Source organism: Castor canadensis, chromosome 1, assembly GCF_047511655.1.
Source record: "Castor canadensis chromosome 1, mCasCan1.hap1v2, whole genome shotgun sequence".
NCBI lineage: Eukaryota > Metazoa > Chordata > Mammalia > Rodentia > Castoridae > Castor > Castor canadensis.
The window spans coordinates 27,737,007-27,756,619 of record NC_133386.1 but is presented as its reverse complement, the minus strand read 5'-3'; the positions used below and the strand labels follow the sequence as shown (position 1 = coordinate 27,756,619).

The 19,613-nt window shown below is 39.6% G+C and overlaps 1 protein-coding gene across 1 annotated transcript; it reads right to left on the bottom strand.

The window, feature by feature from the left end:
• Window positions 1-409: 409 nt before the first annotated feature.
• Window positions 410-17,914, bottom strand: Mtfr2 (mitochondrial fission regulator 2). The gene is made up of 8 exons (XM_074073863.1): window positions 12,008-17,914; window positions 11,436-11,540; window positions 7,630-7,734; window positions 7,055-7,167; window positions 5,526-5,758; window positions 4,040-4,388; window positions 3,125-3,299; window positions 410-1,127 (listed from the first exon to the last, which is right to left on the bottom strand). Exons 2-8 carry the CDS (start codon window positions 11,496-11,498, stop codon window positions 1,116-1,118), a joined length of 1,050 nt encoding a protein of 349 aa, XP_073929964.1. The 5' UTR covers window positions 11,499-11,540; window positions 12,008-17,914; the 3' UTR covers window positions 410-1,115.
• Window positions 17,915-19,613: the final 1,699 nt, after the last annotated feature.

Below are 19,613 nucleotides of genomic sequence, written 5' to 3'. Positions count from 1 at the left end.
GTTCAACAGCTCAGCAATGGCAGGGTTTGCATCTCTGTAGCTCACAGCCTCTTCCCCATGGTCATGACTGCTGCCTGACAGTGCAGGGAGAAAGGGGTTGGAAACTGAGGTGGGGCCAGGCAATCAATCCTCTGTCACAGTGACAAAACAACTGTGTACAACCTGGACTTTCCTGAAAGCAAAGTTCCTGGTGAAATGGATGGGTGCTGAGGGCACTGAACTGGCTACTGGCCTCCCTGGCTGTTGCACAGTCTGAAATATGTAAAGAGAACGGAAATTCTCACCTGTTAGTGTGTGGGTGAAGAGGAACAGAATAGCTATTGCAAATTAGGTATTTTTCATTTGTGTCACCCAAAAAACTACCTACAGAACTCTCTCACACAAAAAAAGGTCAGCCTTCACAAAATGGTTAGAAAACATGCCTTTGAATTACTACAAAACAACCAAATTCAAAAGACACATTTATTATACAATCCATTTACAAAGGAGCAGAGCATAAATGCAGAAAGGAACACAGGAAACAAACATCAAGCATCCATATTTGCACAGCAAGTGTGGGCAGAACTTGAAAGGAAGATTCTACTTCTGCTGTAGCACTGAAGAGTTAAATTTAAAATCTATTTTTAAGAATAAATTATCTCAGAAAGAAGTTTTAGGAAGCTCAAACCTATATGATTAAAACTATTATTATCTTAATTTAAAAAATAACAATTTTTATCCTCTTTGAAAATCTCCAACTTGCTGGAGGCCAACTAACCTAGATCATTACCAACTTTGAAAAAAATTCAAAGGCACTTAAATTAGGAAGGCACAATTGTTTTAAAACTTATTGAAGTATGTATTTGGCTTTCAATAACACTAACATACATGGGGGTGAAAATCCACAGACCAAAATCCTCAGCAGCCAGTAAACGGCTGGATCTTCCACAATCAGAGATAGGTTTTCTGAAGGGTCTTCCAGGCCTGGGTACTGGATCCCAGAACACAGGCTTCATCCACCTCACAAACAGAGGACGTGATCCTCTGAAAGGCAGAGAAAGATATGCCAGCACATTTCCGCATCTCTCCTTCCAAGGGTATATATAGTTTTTGTGTTTACCAGTTCTTCCCTTAGATCACTGTCCAAACTGAAATAAAGGAAAAAGAAATTATTCAAATGTAAAAAAAAAAAAATGGCAAGACAATAAGCAGATGACCCTTTCAGGCTTAATTCACTCAACAGCAAACAATGAAATGAGTCAGGCCCTGTGCTCAGAGCTGAGGACACAAAAGTGAACAAAGACTCTCAGCCACACAGAATGTGTGTTAATCAGTTTTGTGATACTACAATGAAATACCTAAGGTAATTAGCTTATAATGAGGAAAGGCTTGTTTTGGCTTGTGGTTCTAGAGGCTTCGGTCCAAGATCAACAGCCACATCAATTTGGGCCTCTGGCGAGAGGAGCACTAAAAGGCAGTAGGGGCATGGTGGAGCAAAAGAAGAGATAGGAAGGGCTGGGATCCCACAGTTCCCTCCAAGGGCTTGCCCCAGTAACTGAGGACCTCCCACAAGACCGCAGCACCTCCCAGTTGTATCACTCTGCAGACAAGCCTTTATACCCAGACTTTGAGGGAACCAGTACCCATATTCAAATCACAGAGGAGTGAAACCCCAGTCAACTACAACTTGAGTACCTGGGTCCAGCCCAAAACTAGGTACTATAAAATATATAAAAAGTGATGATTCTCCCTCTAAAATACCCATGGTTGAAAAAAAATGCTAAGAGGCTTTGAGCAAACAGGAAATAGCACATGACAACCAGAAACAGCCCACTGATCCACTAGCACTAGGACATAGTGCGTTCCACCTAAATTAATTTCTTAGATAACTGAGTGTTTTCAAACATCCTAGAATTTTAATAACCAAGTTCTAGCCTCTGCTCTACTCCTTACATGGATTATGGGTGCTATGAGGCTCATTTTCCTCAAATATAAAACAAGTAATATTCACCCTTTTTTTGATATTGCTGGAAAAATCAAACAAGATGAGTAAGCAAAACCAGTCACCCTAAGCTCCCTGGAAGGTTTGTTCCAGAGCTCCACAGCAAGACCAAAGGGCACAGATGTGCAAGTTCCTTACACAAAATGGTACTTGTATACAACCTCCACCTAGCCTCCTAGATATTTTAAATCATCTCTAGATTACTCATAATACCTACTACAGTGTAAATGGTCTATTGTTTAAGGAATAATGACATGAAAAAAATGCCTACATGCTCAGCACAAATGCAGTTTTCTCTAATATGTTTCTATCATGGTTGGTTGAAACCACAGACACAGAACCCACAGATCAGAGGGCCAATTTTACCTTGCGAGTTACAGAGTGCTATGCAACTGTAAGAATTAAACATTTACTTTAGACACATTTGTGTTTTCAATGGTAGTAATTGTAAAATGAACTACACACTTTTTAGCATCATAAGCAGTTAATAGAGTACAATTTTCTGAGTCAACGTAATAAGCATCAGGTACAGCCCACACACACAGTGGGAGCAGGACAACCCCCACCACTGCCTCCTGCTATATGCTTCGAGTAGCCGTGTGCATGTCAGTTTCCCAGTCTCCCCTCTGCAGGAGGTCACTCCTCAGGGCTTTCACCTGATGTTTCCCCCCACCACACTCCTCTCTTGTGCTCAAGGTTATTTATGTGTGACCTCAATTAAATTACAGGATTGAAAAACACCACCAAGATGTATCTTTTTTGAGCACTCAGTGATGTTGTCATTAAAGATAACTGTGATCCCATTTGCTTTTTTAAAACAGAGTTAATATTCTATTCAACTAAATCATCCATAGTCTTTATATCGATTGCAAAAAATTCCTGGACTATTCCTATGCAATATGGCCAAATGAATCCACTGCACAGCTTTTCTGTGGTCCTCTTGAAGTTTCAGATACCCAGTTCATACTGCAGACAGCAACATCAGCTTAGCACCTGTCTAGTACTAACCATATATACTTACACATGTGTATTTCTCAAACCAAGTGCTTTATTTTATAATAAGCTAACAGTGAAAATGAGCATGGAAAATCAACAGGAAAAATACATCAACAAGAAGTGTAATGCCATATTATCAGAGCTCACCCTTGAAGTTTCTGGACTAGAAAATGGAGAAGACTCCCAAGATCGATCTTCTTTGTCAAAGGAATCATCTTCTTGAAATGCAAATTTCTGCTTAAGCGCATGTGATATTAATGACACTGGATCCCACTGTGAACTCTGTCTTTTCCTCTTATGAATGGGTCTACCACCAGGTGACCTATTTTAAAAAATTGAGTAATTTAAACTTTTGATGAAATTTTAGCTCCTTGCTGACAAACACAGCAGGAATATAAGTACAATATAGTAAACTCTAATCAGTTTCCAAGAGATTTTTGCCTTGAAATAAGGAATGGAGGAGGCACAGAGAATTCAGAATCAGAAAAACGAGAGACCACATGGGTTGGGGCTCTACTACACCCTTGCTACAACATGGTATTCTTCAGAATCACTATGTGAAAACCTTAATTTCTAATTTTCCAGTGGGCAGAAGAATTAAAAATACTTTATAACTTTAAAAAAGACTAGAGCTCATGAAAAGAAAACCATTTGGTCATTCAATTCAGTAAGTCTTCATTATATGCCTGCTAGTGCATCATGCTACTCAGAATAGCACATAATTTAAAATTTAAGAATTCTGTTTATTTCTGGAATTTTCCATTTAATATCTTCAAACCACGGTTGACCATGGAGCCATGGAAAGCTAAACAGTGGATAAGGGGAACTACTGTATTCCTATTCTTCAACAATAGGAAGTATAATTAAAATGCCAAGAAACAGCAAAAGTAAGACAACAGGAAAAATAGTCAAAAAGAACTGAAAATTATTATCTCTGGGAAGGGTCAGCAGAGATGAAGAGGAGTAAGAAATAAAATATATGCTTCAACTTTCATGAACAGAATTTTTTTTAAAATATCATTGACAAAATTTTAGTTTCTTTCCCAAATTATGACAACATACCGTTCAACAACCCGAAGCTTAACCTTATTCATGTCCTTTAGAACATCCAGCATGTTCGGAATACCATCATTCCTCTGACTCTGTGAATGATTACAAGTGGTCTTACTAACCACTTGCTGCTCTGTCATTTCAGCTGCTGGATTATGGGAGCCACAAATATCAGTAGATCCTGGTTGTATGGGAGGAAAACACTGAGGCTGAAGAGAAGAAAACTGAGGAGGAAGAGGTGGAGGAGGAGGAGGAGAAAGCACCGATCTTGGCAACTCATCTGGTTCCACACTCAGCGGAGCAGCCCCTGGTGGGGGCGCTTGTCTCATACCGCTGGGCTCCTCATTCGTGTCAAAGGAATCTAAAAACAAAGAACTCTGTTGAAAAAACAGGCAAAATTCTCTCTAACATAATGTATAACTCCAACAAAATCAAACCCAGAACAATTTCTGTAATGCTGATAAAATAGTTATATGGTAGTCGGGAAAGAGAATCCATCCCCAGCTTAGTAACTTCTGTGAGGTCAAGGTATACTGCACATTCATGTTCAATGCAATTAGGAATGATCAGGATGCATTTTAAAGAGAAAACAAAGTGTTTTTCCAGAAATTCATACACAATCTGAATCCATTCTCCACTTTAAAAGGCTGAAGCAAAACATGATCAACAACTTGTAGTCAGAAGCACTTAAGCTGATACATCTGGTCTATGAGGCTGGAGAAATGAGCAATGGTGAGCAGAGCATTTAACTTTTTCATCACAAATCTGCTCCTGAAGAATCATGAGCTTCAGAAAAAAACGGCATTTATACACAACTGTATTAACTGCTTGTGTCTACAGTACAATCTATACAGTATTATGTGATTTACTTACATGTAAACTGTTATGAATGCATGTTGTATACACACACTATACAAATAAAATGGGTCTATATATGTATTTACACATATATGTTATATATGGTGAGTATGTGTAATTTTTTTTAGCAACCAAATTCACACACAGTCATTTACAACCAAATCTGAAGGGAAAAGTTCTTAATTCCTTAATTCATGTTTAAAGCAAGTACATTGCTAAAAACTCAGAAAAGAATCATCTAGAAAATATTATTCATTGAACTTGGTGAAGAATAGCAGCAAAAACTAAAGACTACAAATATACCTGGCCTGAGACCTACTCTGTCTTTCAGATGAAGACCAGAATCTCCAATTCTTTTCTGAAAAACTAGAAAAGCTTACTTAGAAGTCATGAAATTTCAATACAAAAATACCATCTTTGGTATATAGCTAGCTCTTCTGTAAATCAAAGCCATCCCCTCACTGTACATTTATTTCACTATTCATTTCTTCTAAATGAGCATCAGATAGGATAATTTTATACATCCAACATCCTTTTATGATATATTTAATGTTGTGCAGAGTTCCTATCCAGAATGACGCTGACTTGAATATAAGACAAGTATAATGTAACTGGAACAAAAAACGAGTACACTACCTACCAGAATTTGTTCTGTTTCTCAGTTCCTTCACTTGCACAATTGCAGCAATCTGAGAGCGAAGAAAGGCCAGCTCATCTTCAAGGGCAGCTATTTTTTTAATTGCAGCTTCACTCACAGGCAGAGAATTTTCCACTGTTTTGTTCTGTCTTACAGCAGGTGACAGTGGCTCCCAAACTAGTTGCGAAGGATGGAAAAATTCAATTTTTTCTTCTTCATTTCTCCATACGTCATTTCTGTGGGTAGAAGGAAGAAACAGAGAGAGAGAAATTTTCAACCAAAAGAAAAATAAGCTCTTTCATGAAGAGCAAAAGAGAACAAGACAGAGGCTAGGATATAGCTTAGCAGTAGAGTACTTCCCTACCATATGCAGGAACTTGATCTCTAACATCATACAAAATAAATACGGGATCCAAGCGTGGTGGTATACACCTGTAACCTCAGTTACTTGGGAAGTGGAAGCAGGACTGAAAGATCAAGGCTAGGCCAGGCAAAGTCAGGGAGCCCTATCTCAAAAACAAACTAAAGGGGCTAGAAGCTAGAATCTATTGGTAGAGTGCCTGCCTAGCAAATGCAAGGCCATGAGTTCAAAACTCAGTACTGCCAAAAAAGAAATCCCTAAACTAAAAGGAAAAGGGCTGAGTGCATAGCTCAAGTGGTAGAGCACTAGCAAGAGTGAAGCCCTGGGTTTAAGTCCCAGTTCTGCAAAAAGAAATGTGTATGAAGTAGTAAAGAGACTTAGATTCAGGATTATGTTAGGGGTAAGTTTATGTTATTCTAACTTTTTGAAAATTGATAAACCAGTCTGACATAAGTCTAGCCAGAATCTTTGAATAACTGACACTCATCGTGCTTACAGCCTATGTTTCAATACACTAATATGTAAGTTAGTACACCACAGGGGTAATACATCCAGTTGTGAAAACAGTCCTCCCTCAGTATCTATAGCGGATTGGTTCCAGGACCCCTGCAGACACCAAACCCAGGGATGCTCACGGTCCTTACATAAAATTTGTGCCATATTCGCATCTAAGCTACGCCCATTCTCCTCTCTAGACTGCTCAGGGTACCTAATCCAATGCCTAACATCATTTGTTCTCATGTACTCAGTGTAGTACTTGGAGCACTGCAACTTCAGTTTTTGCTTTTGGAAACTTTCTGGAATTTTTAAAAAATAATTTTGATACACGGCTGTTCGAATCCACAGATGTGAACCCACAGCCACAGGGCCGAGTGGCATAACTCTAGCATTTCTATTGTTGCTAATACAGAAAACAGAACAGACTTCATGACTCTGATACAACTTTAATAATCAGTCCCTCCTAGGCCTGGTGTTAGATTTAAATGTGCATTGCGAAAAACTGGCTAAAAACAGGAAGCCTCAGTCATTCCTATTAGGAAGGTGTTAATAGGACACAGCACGCCAGAGACAGTGAGAACCAGAAAGCTCCATCAGTGTACCCAAGCTTCAGCACATACAAGAATTTGGGTTATGGATCTACCCATTTCCCAAGGTAGGCAGAGGAAATTACCGACATCTCAGGTAACAGGCTTCTTCGTCATTCACCACATACAAAACATCAGCAAAAGATGGAGCCACAGGTCTACAGTTACCAGACTCTGCAGAGTTCAAGAGCGGGATCAACTAAAGTAAAAATGAAAAAAGTCAGCGCTCTTAAGGGAATCAGGAGAACACGCAAGCCCCACACCCCAGGGAATTAAGTAACGATCCAAATGAGGGAAAAGGAAAAAAGGGAACTTCAATAGGAAAACATGCACCTGTCAGCCAGAGAAAGTCCTGGAGAAGTTTCTCTATAGTCTAAGCTTCTAGCAATGTTGTCTCCCCTCTCATCTACCACAAACCATCAAGATAAGCTAAACTAAGATGGGAAAATAAGATGAAAAGCCCCTCAGGTGTTCCTGCACCTGACCATCTTTGAATGTAATTATTTAAAGAAACAAAAAAAAATTGTGTAAAATGACTTGTTTCCACCAGAAAAATAGTTTTATTGAATTTCAGAAAACATTTCTTCCTTTGCACTTCCATTCTATATCCCTAGCACTACTTTACACACAGAGCTTAAACAATGCCTGGTAACTGACTTACCTCAAAATTAGGTCTTCGACAAGGTTCTAAAGGAAGAATTTTCCCAATAATACGAACAATACTCCGAGCTGATCCATAGTATTTATTTTCCCAAATCAGCAAAACCTATTTAAAAATAAAGCTTTAATTAGAATATAACTGAAGCCAGGTTCTGGTGGCTCACACATAATCCTAGCTACTTGAGAGGCAGAGATTAGGAGTGGTGCAGTGAGGCCCTGAGTTCAAAGTCCAGCAGTACTGCCAAAAAATAAAATAAATAAATAAAAATATAACTGATTAAGCATGTCTATATATTTAAGAAAAAAAAATGTAAAAGATGTATTCACATTTTCTAAAATGAAAATACAGAAATGCATAGTCTGGTTTGTTTTTTTTTTCTTTTTTGGTGGAACTGGAGTTTGAACTTAGGGCTTCAAGCTTGCAAAGCAGGCATGCTCCCACTTGTGCCATACCACCAGTCCATTTTCCTATGGTTATTTTGGAGACGGGGTCTCGCATACTATTTGTTCAGACTGGCACCAAATGGTGATCCTCCCAATCTCAGCCTTACAAGTACCTTCCAAGGCGTGAGCCTCTGGCGCCCAGCGAGAATGGCATACTCTGAAAGTGTCTTCCTCAAAGAATTAAACTTTAGGAGGTCATAGTGGCTCAAGCTTGCAATTCTAGCTACTTGGGAAGCAGAAATCAGGAGAATCAAGACTTGATACCAGCCCTGGCAAAGAGTTTGAGAGACCCCATCTTAACCAATGGCTCGGTATAGTGGTACACACCTGTTATTTCAGCTATACAGGGAAGCACAAATTGGGGGATCTTGGCTCAGGCAGGCCCAGCCATAAAGGAAGACCCTATCTCAAAATAACCAGTGCAAAAAGTAGTAGAGCATCTACCCTGCAAGCAGTAAGCTCTGAGTTCAAATCCCAATTCCACCAAAAATAAAAAATATGAAAGTGGAAAGATATACATTCCAGGAAGATCTTTCAAGAAAGTACCACAATTCAAACCAAGTGTGACAGTGCACATCTATAATCCCAGCACTAGGGAGGTTGAATCAGGAGGATCAAAAGTTCAAGACAATCCTGAGATAAATACGGAGACCCTGTCTCAAAATAAGAAAGAAAAGAAAGTGCCACAATTTGTTTTGCTCTATTTCTAATAATGTCCAAACACCCTAGAAGAACTTTGTTCAGAAAAACTACCTTCCTTCCCCACTATTAAAAATCTACTTTCTGGCCCAAATCAAAAACTAGTAATTACTGGGTATGGTGCTACACGCCTGTAATCCTAGAACGCAAAGGGCTGAGGCAGGAGGACTGCAAGTTCAATGCCAGCCTTGCTACAAAGCAAGATCTTGTCTCAAAAAAAAAAAAAAAAAAAAGGTGGCTACTATCTTGGACAGGACAGCCTGGAGGAAATAAACCCCAGACCTATTATTAGCATTAGAATCTTTGTATTTAAGGTATATTACACTCAATGGTAGAATGTGTACTTAGTTCACAAGGTATTATGTTCAATCCCCAGCACCAAAAAAGGAATGATGTTCTCTACAGACCATTCACCTGTGCACCCCTGCTAAGAACTACAGGCTACCATGAAGGTGCAGAGTCACGCAACTCCGGGTTAATGTTCATGATGCCTTCATTTCTTGCTCTGTGATTTGCATCCTCACAAACTCCAGTCCTTCTACCTCTCTTTCCTTTTTTGCCCCTCATGGTCTTCATCATTCTTACACCTTCACCTCCTTCCTCTATTCCTGGTCCAGCACCCTCATTTTGGCTTTACTGATTTCCATAGCAAGCATGGGTTTTTCTGGTTGCTTCACTGTCACTCAAAAATGGCTCATACTTTCGCTATTATTCATTGCTAATGAATAAACCATCCCAATCACTCTTAGCTAGAGAAAAAAAATTACAAAACAACATTTAGAAAAACCATCTCTACAGACATCAGCTGGGTATTCTGTAATCCCTTCATATAGGTTACACTTATATCAAGTCACCCAAAGCTACCTCCCAATCTCTGATGTCCCCAACACCACCACTTTATTATATGTATGTGACCTTGCCTCTGCTTTGAGAAAACCAAAGACTTCAATTTGACATACCTCAACTTCATTTCTCTCCAAAGTCTTTCTCCACCATCATTCACTTTTTTTCTATTGTTTGAAGTAGAACGCTCCCTCTTCTTTCCAAAGCTTATTTATTTAGGCTTCCCTATCTTCTCCACCTGCTCAATCACCCTCTCTCATTTGTATCTTAAATTTCTTACCTAGAGCTTACAAATTTAGGTTAACTCTGTCTTTGAAAAGAAAAAAAATTCAATCCTGCAGCTCCTCCAAGTTGCTGGCCTCTTTCAATTTTTCACAAGCAAACTTTTTAAATAGTGTAGATGCCACTTCCCTTCCTCAGATTCTTCAGACTACTCCAACTCAGTCCCACACCCCATCTACAGAAATTCTTACAGGCACTAGTAGGGCAATAATGATAAATAAACCTTCAACTGCTATTTTGTTCTTGACTCTCACTATTACTGAAATTTAAAATGTTTCAATAACACCTAATGACACCTTCCATTAAGTCATAAAGTCCACGGCTTCAAATATCAAAATAGTCAGATAACTCTCAAATCTGAACCTCTTTCCTAGCCTGTAGAACCATATATCCAATTGTCTGCTGGATATCTGTATATTCCCACAACACCTCTGGCTTACTCTATTTCCGTACTCAAACTAGTTTCTCATACGAAGTTGCCTATTCGTAACTGGGTACCATCATACTTCAATTTACTCAGCAAAATCTTAGCATTACCCTTGACTAGTGTCTTCTAAATCACTCCACCAAATAGAGATGATCTGCCCTATTTAAGCCCCCATACTATTCTGCATCTTTCTTTTTTTGTTTTGGCAATACTGGGGTTCGAACTTAGTATTTCACATTTGCTAGGCAGGTGCACTACCATTTGAGGCACACCTCCAACCCTTTTTGCTCTAGTTATTTTTGAGACAGGGTCTCACTGTATGCCTAGGCAGACCTGGACCATGATCCTCCTATTTTAGGCTTCCCACTGTAGCTGGGATGACAGGTGTGTGCCATCACACGCAGCTTTTTGTTGAGATGGGGTCTTGGGACTATTTTGTCTCAGCTGGCCTCAAACCACAATGTTCTTGACCTCAGCCTCCAAGAAGCTAGGATTACATACTTGAGCCACTGGTGTCCAACTATTTTGTGCCATTCTTATAGTCAACCTCATATTACTGTTATATTTGTTTCTTATTCATGTAATAGATGTTTTAAACATCATGACCACAAGAACCATGTATTCCTACTCTGTATCACCTGCAGAACCATGAATATTGTCTGATGTAGCTATTCAGTAAATAGACAAAATTGGATTGCTTCTATTTCTCAGGCCTAGGTCAACCTCTCTCCCTCCCTAAGATTTATTCTGAATTTGTTTAGCTTTTAAGTTGTCATTCTATACATACCCAAACATCAAACTTGTTCAGAAAATACCTTAAACAGTTTTATTTATCTATGCAATTAATGTAATTCTGTGAAGGTCATGTCTATATTTTACTTCCTTTGCATCTTCTATTGGCATTTGACCTAGGAGGTAAATAGTTTTCCTAGTACTATTGTAATCTTTTTTTTTTTTTAACTCAAACTATCAAAGCTATACTACTGCAAAGTCGCATTTGCTCCACTTTGGGGAAATTAATTTTGCCTCAAACGTTTACATATAAATCATCTTTATATGAAACCCAAGAACAAGGACAGTAGGTTCATTCAAATCCATTAAAAGATATTTACCTGGTCTATGGGAACACCAAAGTATGACAGCATCTCTCTTAAGATATTCACTATAAGAGACATTGATGAAGCAAATTCAAGGACACATCATCAGTTTCTTGGTCCCTTTGGAGAAAATTTTAGAAAATATTTATTACTCTTGCCAAATAAATGCCACAAAAGTATTAAATAAACTAGGAGAGACCTTTCATGGCACCATCAGGTAATTCGTTCTGGCCAGCACTATTGTGAAGGAAGCAGGGGGAGAAAGCAAGTGCGGGTGGGGGTCGTGACAAACTACCTGCTAGGTTACGTTAAGGTCTTCCGGGATATTTGAGATCCCAGGGCCTCACCGGGAAGGCAAGTCGAGAGAAGGGACTCAGCTGATCCCTGAAGCAGGCAGGGACCTGACTCAAGGTCTACACTCGCGCAATCGGAGGAGGACCATCCGTGCCTCCGCACTCATCTTAGAGCTGAAAACGAGCGCGATGGGCACGCGACCCAGCCACCCGACTAGTAGATGCCACCCGGGCCCGGTCGTGTCACTTGCTTTCTGGGACACTCTCCAAGCCCGGCCTGATAGCCTTGCTCACTTCCTCCGGACTGGGTCGGAAGCCTCCACGGGCACAGCAGGCGACGGGCGTTATGGAAGCCTGTCTCTGAATCCTGAATCGCAGGGTGCGCCGGAGCTGGTGCAGAGCCCTCAGCAGCCGAGCCCGGGTCCGCCCACACCCCTAGGACGGTAGGCCACAGGCAGCAACTACGCGCCCACCGCAGAGTACGAGTCGACGCAGGCTGGGCGTCGGAGCCCCGCGGTGCTGGAGAACGCAGCTGGAGCCACCGGTACCTCTGCACAGCTCACCACTTCCGCTTCCCGGAGCAAAAAAAAATCAAACTCCGCGGGCCGGGACCCGTGCGGTATCCCATTGGGCGAGGCTGAAGACCGTGGCTTCTCATTGGTCTCTTAGTGATGTCAGACTAGTTAGCCTTTTGGAAGGCCTTTTCTTCACCCTCAGGGGGGCGGGATTCTTGCGAGACACCCAATGGTAGTGGACAGGAAGTTGGTGGGCGGGGCAGGGAGCGCCTGGATGGTGACGCACGCGCAAGACGCGCTTTCAGTTTCTCCAGCGGTCTCAAGTACCCGAGTAGTTAAGAGGTGGTTACGTTAACCTGTTCCAAAAACTGGACAGACCCGCAATCCGGAGGTCTGCCTCCCACAACGCTTCGCAGGAAGTGCGTCGCCTCCTCCACCCGGACCCAAAGGGGCCAGTCCTCCCAAGTTCGCCTGCTTGTTCGCGAACAGATTCGCGGTTTATTTTTTGGTCATTCGTGATCTTCGTCTGGTAAATGCCTAAAGGGACTATCTTCAGCTAAGCTTTACTCTCGATTGGTTTGTAGCTTTGCGATATTTTTCATTCGTTCTTTCACAAAAGGCTTCTGGTTATCCAGGCTACCACATACGGGCTGGACATTCCCCTAGGCTGAGAACGGCAAAGTGATGACTAAGTCGTGACAGGTGATGTCCCAGTTTTTCAATCTATTGGTTGTTACTGGCTTCATAAGCGACAATAGATTCCTCTTCACGTTCCATCAAGAGCTGCAATGGAATGGCATGGTAACTTTAGATGACTGTGCCTGCTTCTTGATCTACATTTAAAAAAAAAAATGGGGGGAAGCCGGACCGTGTGGCTCAAGCCTGTAATCCCAGCTACTCGAGAGGGAGGCAAAGATCAAGACCCGGACTGGAAGACGAGTAAACAAAAAGTTCCCAAGACCTGAACTCAACCGATAAAAAGCTGGACATGGTGATGCGCACCTGTCATCCCGTTTAAGGGGGGAAACTTAAAATAGGAAGATTGTGCTCCAGGCCAGGGCGTGAGCAAGAGACCCTATCTGGAAAACAAAAACAAAAAAAAGCACTAAGGGCTGCGGTCGTTGCTCAAAGGGCACAGCGCTTGGCACGAGGCACTGAGTTCAAACCCCAGTACTGCGGCCCAAGAAAGGAAAGGGGACTTTAATTTCTCTGTCATCAATATTATTCATTCAGCTGGATTCTTCTCAGTCTAAGCTAATCAATCTAATTCTCACCAGTCTAAGCTCAGAAAATGTAGTAATCGGTAGGGTGACTCCTTGTCATCCTCGGATCTTACAATATAATGGGAGTACTATATATAAAATATGTAACTGGTATATAGTGGGCACTCAACCCACTTGCTAAATAAAATAATTGGATATGAGATGGCAGAAAACATGATCAAGAATAATTTGGGACTAAGTAAATGGTCAAACAGTAAAAGTGGTATGCCCAATATCTGAACTGGGAAAAGATGAAAGTAGATGGGTGATAGATAATGTAAAAGCGGAAGACAAATGGATCAGAAACCCTACATGGAATTGACCGTATCACAATTTTTTCAAGTTCCTGGTCCTTCCATTTTGCCCCCATTAGTGAATAAATCATGACTTTATATAGCCTTCTACCTTTGCAGGTTCTTCCCTAACACAGCATGTAACAGGGCCAGAATGTAAATGGGAACCACTCATCATCTGGCTGTACTAACATTGCTCAATATATCAGCTCTGACTTCAGTAGCCAAGTGGGCCAAATGCATCCATGAAAGCCTTGCTAAAAACCTTCCCCTCAACTCTCCATTTTACATTTACAAAATCAGTCACCATATTTATAAACTTTTGTGAGATTTGACATATTTCTATTGCTCATCTTTGCTTTACGATTTCCTGAACTTTTTGAATAAGGCATGGTCCAGGAAAACATTTGACTTTATAGAGCTAGTCGAGTAGTGGGTAGTGTTGAGTAGTATTCACAAATAGGCAGCTTGCCTTCTGAAAATTACTTGGCTGTGTTCACTTTCCTCAACTTGATCCAAGCCCTCTCCTTTTGTACCTTCTCTATCCTGCTCAACTTTCCTACTTTTTAAGAGTAGTTTTTCCTCAGTGTTGGGCTCTAGATCTGGCAAGTTGGTTCTGAGAATTTGCCAAGGCAAACTGCTCTAAACCACTCGAATCCTAACTGTGGGTACTTCATACCCACTATGAAGAGGGTAGAACCCTTTATTTTCAGCAGCTTTCCTAGTGAATGGCTGTTAGCTCATTTAGGTTTCTTAGGGGGGTGGGGGGGAGTGGTGGAGGGCAGCACTAGATTTTGAACTCAGAGCCTCATGCTTGCTAGGCAGGCACGCTACCACTAGAGCCATATCACCATCCAGCCATTGGCTAATTTGGAATTGTGAGGTTCTGTCATCCATCAGTCACTGCCCCAATTCTTCCCTCTTCTCTTACAACTGACACAAGTTGGTGGTTTATCTCCAACTGCTGATCTTCAAGGATTCATGGAAATAGCTTATCACATAATTCTACTGCAAATGTTACCATGAGTATTTAGTATTTAGCAGCCAACATTTTCTTGAACTGCTCATACTATGTTTTCTTATCGCTAATTATTAAAGTGTTCCCCAGTATGAAAAGTGACTTATTCATATTAGCACACCCAATGCCAGGCAGAAACTTTTCAGTGAATGGGAAGAGGCCAAGAACTGGTTAACACAAAAGCTAAAAATATATGCACTCTATTTTGTCAACTTTTCAACAGAACTCCATTTAGGCTTGTGACCCAACCTTAACCACAAGTCTTACTTTAAAAAAGGTCCCAAAGCCGGGTACCAGTGGCTCACGCCTATAATCCTAGCTCAGGAGGCAGCAATCAGGAGGCTCACAGCTCAAGGTGTAGGGCCTGAGTTCAAACCTCAATACAGCAAAAAAGTAAAGGGGGGAGGGTCTCATAAATCAGGATGTACATAACCAGAACTCATTTCTGCTGTTTTACGTAGTTTCGAAAAAATACATGTCTTTTTCCTTCTGCCCTGGCTATACTTGAGAACAAAGACAGTAGTGATGCAGTACATAACATCTGCTAGTTTAAAACATTACACACTTCTTAAAAATGGTATCTTTACATCTTTTTATTTATCCTTTTTTAAATACTGAGGCTACTTAAAGGTTCTCCTTGATCATAAAATGCCTTAAGTTATCCTTTAAAAAAGTTTTGCGTTGACTAAGTATTGGAAAGAGTGAAAAACACTACCCATGTATCTATACTTACTACACTTCTATGTATTTGTTAATTGTAGTGACTTATCAAAATTACAAAACCTAAGTTAAATAATTCTAAAACCTTGTTTTTTTTATTTGAACCCTTAAATGACATTTATATAAATAAACCCTAGGTTAAATCCAAGTCTTTTTTGTCTATAACTAATGCTAATTTTTTTTCCAGGGCTGGAAAAAAAACCTAGGGCCTTGCACATGCTAGACAAGTGCTCTTCTACCACTTGAGCTATGCCACCAGCCCTTTTGTTTTTATTTCTGAGATACCAATCTCCCTAAATTTGTCTGGGCTGCCCTCCAACTTATGAATACTCCTTCCCCTGCCTGTCAAGCAACTAGGATAACAGGTATGCACAACCATGGCTGGCTTAACGATTTTCTGAACAAAAATAGTCTGCTAGAGCAAAAACTTCTCTAAAAGCATAAAGGTTAACTGCTGCTTGATTCTTCCAGTTTTATTATTTTTAGAAGATATGACTTATTCTTTGTTTTCTGTACAAAACACATATGTTTACAAGTTGGAATGCCTTACCTTTGTTAATCAGTAAGTTGGTTAAAAAAAAAAAAACCTTTAACAGAACACTAGGTGACAAAATAATTTTAGCTTAAAAATGACATTCATTGTGCACCTGCAAAACCTCTCACATATGGGAATATAAAGGATGAAATGTAGGAGTTAAGGAACACAAGTTAATATTGCAGCAGTTGGAGCAAGTGAAGAGCAGCTATTATTGGAGTGGAATCAGAAGACACTCTAAAGGGACAAAGAGAAGAATATCAGTTTTCAATAGGTTGGGACATAGATGATTTCGGTTTGGAGTGTCCAAGTGGCAGTGAGGGTGTCAAGGAGAGAAGTTGAGAGAAGGAATGGAGTTAGGGAAAGTATGAATTTTGGAAATATTTAGAGACATCTACATCTAGATAAAGATATTTAAACTGTCAGAAAGTAACTTTATTGGTATGCTCATTCCAGATGCCAATTATAGGTACTAATTTTTCCTACCTCTTATTTTTTAAACTTAGCCATGAAAGACAACAGCTGTGGAATCAAGGATTTTTAACATCAGCTTTCAGAGATAGGACTGCACCATGAAAACTATAGCTGTTTCAATTACTTTAAGTTTGCATTGCTTTTGTCCTCATTAGTTTAGGTTTTCAGTTATCTTTTGGAATACTCAAATGGTAAAATGGAAAGAGAACTTGGTATGTCATGCTTGAAGGAGTTGAACAAAAAGGGGTATTTCAAAGTTTGGTAACTGGAAATAATTAGCACGAAAAAGTATAGTACTGTGTACTTTATAAACACTTTATGACAAAAATTCAAACAACTCAAATTAGGCCTCAAATCCCGCTTTTGGAAGACAGGCATTCTTTGATGAACTGTTAAGTAAACTCAATTTAGCACTGAGTTGGCGTAATTGAGGAATTTAAGGTATCAGAATGGATTTTCCTATACACCTTTTAAACTCATTGTCCAAAACATTTTGAGCAAAATTTTTTTTAAGTCTAATCACATATTTCAAACTCATTTTCATGACTCATGATTAACCCATTTACTGTAGCAGTCTTATTATAGGGACATCCCTCGATATTAGCCAGGACTTTGCTTAACTTTCAGCCAGCTACATCATTTTAGTTATGGTTGTGCTGCTCTTTTCCTTAATGACAGCTGATATTACCAAATGGCATTTGACAACAGTACCATTTAAGACTGGACATGGCGTTTCATACAGAAAGTTTGTTACTGGACAGCGTAAGATATTTGTGAATTATTTTGAACCTTTTCCATAATGTATCTACTTTTGGCTTGTTTTGCTGTATCAATATCCACATTTCATTTTCAGTCTATTATCAGGGTAAAAGTGCAGGCAGGCCTGATTTTTGTTCAGGCTACTGGAAAACTCTATTTGAAAACTTTATCAAGCTAGGTGCCAGTGGCTCACGCCTGTAATCCCAGCTACTTATGAGGCTGAGATTATGAGGATCACAGTTTGAGGCCAGACCAGGGCAAATAATTCCCAAGATCCCATTTCCAAAATAACCAGACCAAAATGGACTGGAGGTGTGGCTGAAGAGGTAGAGCACCTGCTTTGTAAGCATGAAGCCCTGAGTTCAAATACCAGTCCCACTCCCCCACCCCCCAAAAAAAACACCTTATCAACATCCCATGTACCTAAATAAATGCCATTGCTTAAACTTGGAGATTTTCCAATTGATGTTTAGAAGATAGAAAATGTCTAAGTAAACACCATATAAAATGAGGTGTATGAACTGTTAATAGTCACAGATACATCTTGATGTTTGAAAGATCCAAAGAATTACTAAAAGAATCCTGTTTGAGGAAATAATCCCTGATTATTATTATTATTATTATGAGCCTATCATAATAATATGAGCCTATCATTCAAAACAGGGGCCTATAGAAATTTAGATATTTAAAATGGTAATGTACAAGAACAAAAATGAAAAATGAACAAAAGGTCTTACCTTATTCATTGATCAAGTACCAAGCTCACAAAAGCCTTTAATATTACCACACAAGCCTTTAATACAAACTAAGAATCAAGACATAGTACTTAAAAATTACCACAAATATTTATGTGGCATTTGCTTTTAAAATATTCATCCCAACCTAATTACTCTGCTAGACAGTCCTAGTAACACATGTATATTCAGATAGTATTATCTAATTAAAATAAGATGAAAGCAGTCCTATTTTAGGGTCTCTTATTTATACACCATTAAACTACTCCGGCATTAGAGCCTCAGCCAGCAGTAACAAGAAACAGTCACTTGAAACACTGTTCTTATTCTAAAAATAATGCTGACCACAACACTGATGGCTTAATAAAAACCTAAGAAAAACTGTGTTTTGGTATGAAATAGTTATGCTCACACCAGGCATAATAAAGGCTATATATGACAAACTATAGTCAACATGATACTAAATGCAGAAAACTTAAAATAATTTCACCTGAAGTCAGGATAGGCTAGGCACTGGTGGCTCACGCCTGTAATCCTAGCTACTCAGGAGGCAGAGAGCAGGAGGATCCTGGTTTAAGGTCAGCCTGAGCAAGTAGTTCATGAGACCCTATGTTGAAAATACCCAACACAAAAAGGGGCTGGCAGGGTGCTTCAAGTGGTAGAGCACCTGCCTAGCAAGCATGAGTCTCTGAGTTGAAAAACCAGCACTAAAAAAAAAAAAAGGAATTGTTAGGCTTCTCTAGAAATAATTTTTCATTTTTGACACTGATAATTATGCACTTTTTTCTCCTTTGTTTAGCTACAACTGGCCAATTCAAGCTGTGAATTTTTTCCTATAGGGTTTGACTGTTTAGTTAATAATAACCTATTTGCTCACGGATAATGGACAAAATGAGATTTAATACTGTTCCAGAAGCGGGACAGGTGCTAAATCTGTAGCCACATAAAAAAGCCATGTTTTTTTCTTTCAAAATATCTGATCACCCCACCCAGACTATCTAAAGCTGATGTTCTACAACTTTAGTTGTAAAATTAGTTCACTGGGGCTCACTTTTTGTAGAACACACACCACCCAGTTTATAAATCTGGAAGATTATAAGGATGTCAAGGGAAAGAATACTGTGGAGACTATGAAGTGCAGAGAATAATGTGAAGTTTCCCAGCAAATCATGAATAGAACTGTCATTCTTAAGTAAAAGTTATTAACTTTTCATTCCAAATCCTATCAAAGATTTTCATCTTATACTCCATTTTTCACTAGAAGTACTAATTCAAACTCAAAAGACAGTTCTCACAGCTACAGAATCCTCAATTTGAATCTCTCTTCGTAAATCTGATGCATTTTACGTTGCAGTGATACTACCCCACAAACGTTCAATACATTTTGCTAAGTGTATATTTACATTAACCAGTTAACTTTTGTAGTTTATTGTAGCAATCTTTTTATACATGTCTGGTGATGACAGTCAACTTCTTTCCAAAAGAGCCAGGCATGATGGGACCTGTAATCCCAGCACTCGGGAGACTGAGGCAGAATTTCAAGTTCAAGGTCAGCTTTGATTCCATAATGGGACCCTTTCTCAAAAAAAA

Coding starts and splice junctions, on each gene's coding strand:
- Mtfr2 (XM_074073863.1), bottom strand. CDS start 11,498: ATGTCTCTTATAGTGAATATCTTAAGAGAGATGCTGTCATACTTTGGT. Junction 7,735..11,435: donor TTGGTGTTCCCATAGACCAG/GTAAATATCTTT, acceptor ATTTTTAAATAG/GTTTTGCTGATTTGGGAAAA. Junction 5,759..7,054: donor GCCTGTTACCTGAGATGTCG/GTAATTTCCTCT, acceptor TTCTACCCACAG/AAATGACGTATGGAGAAATG.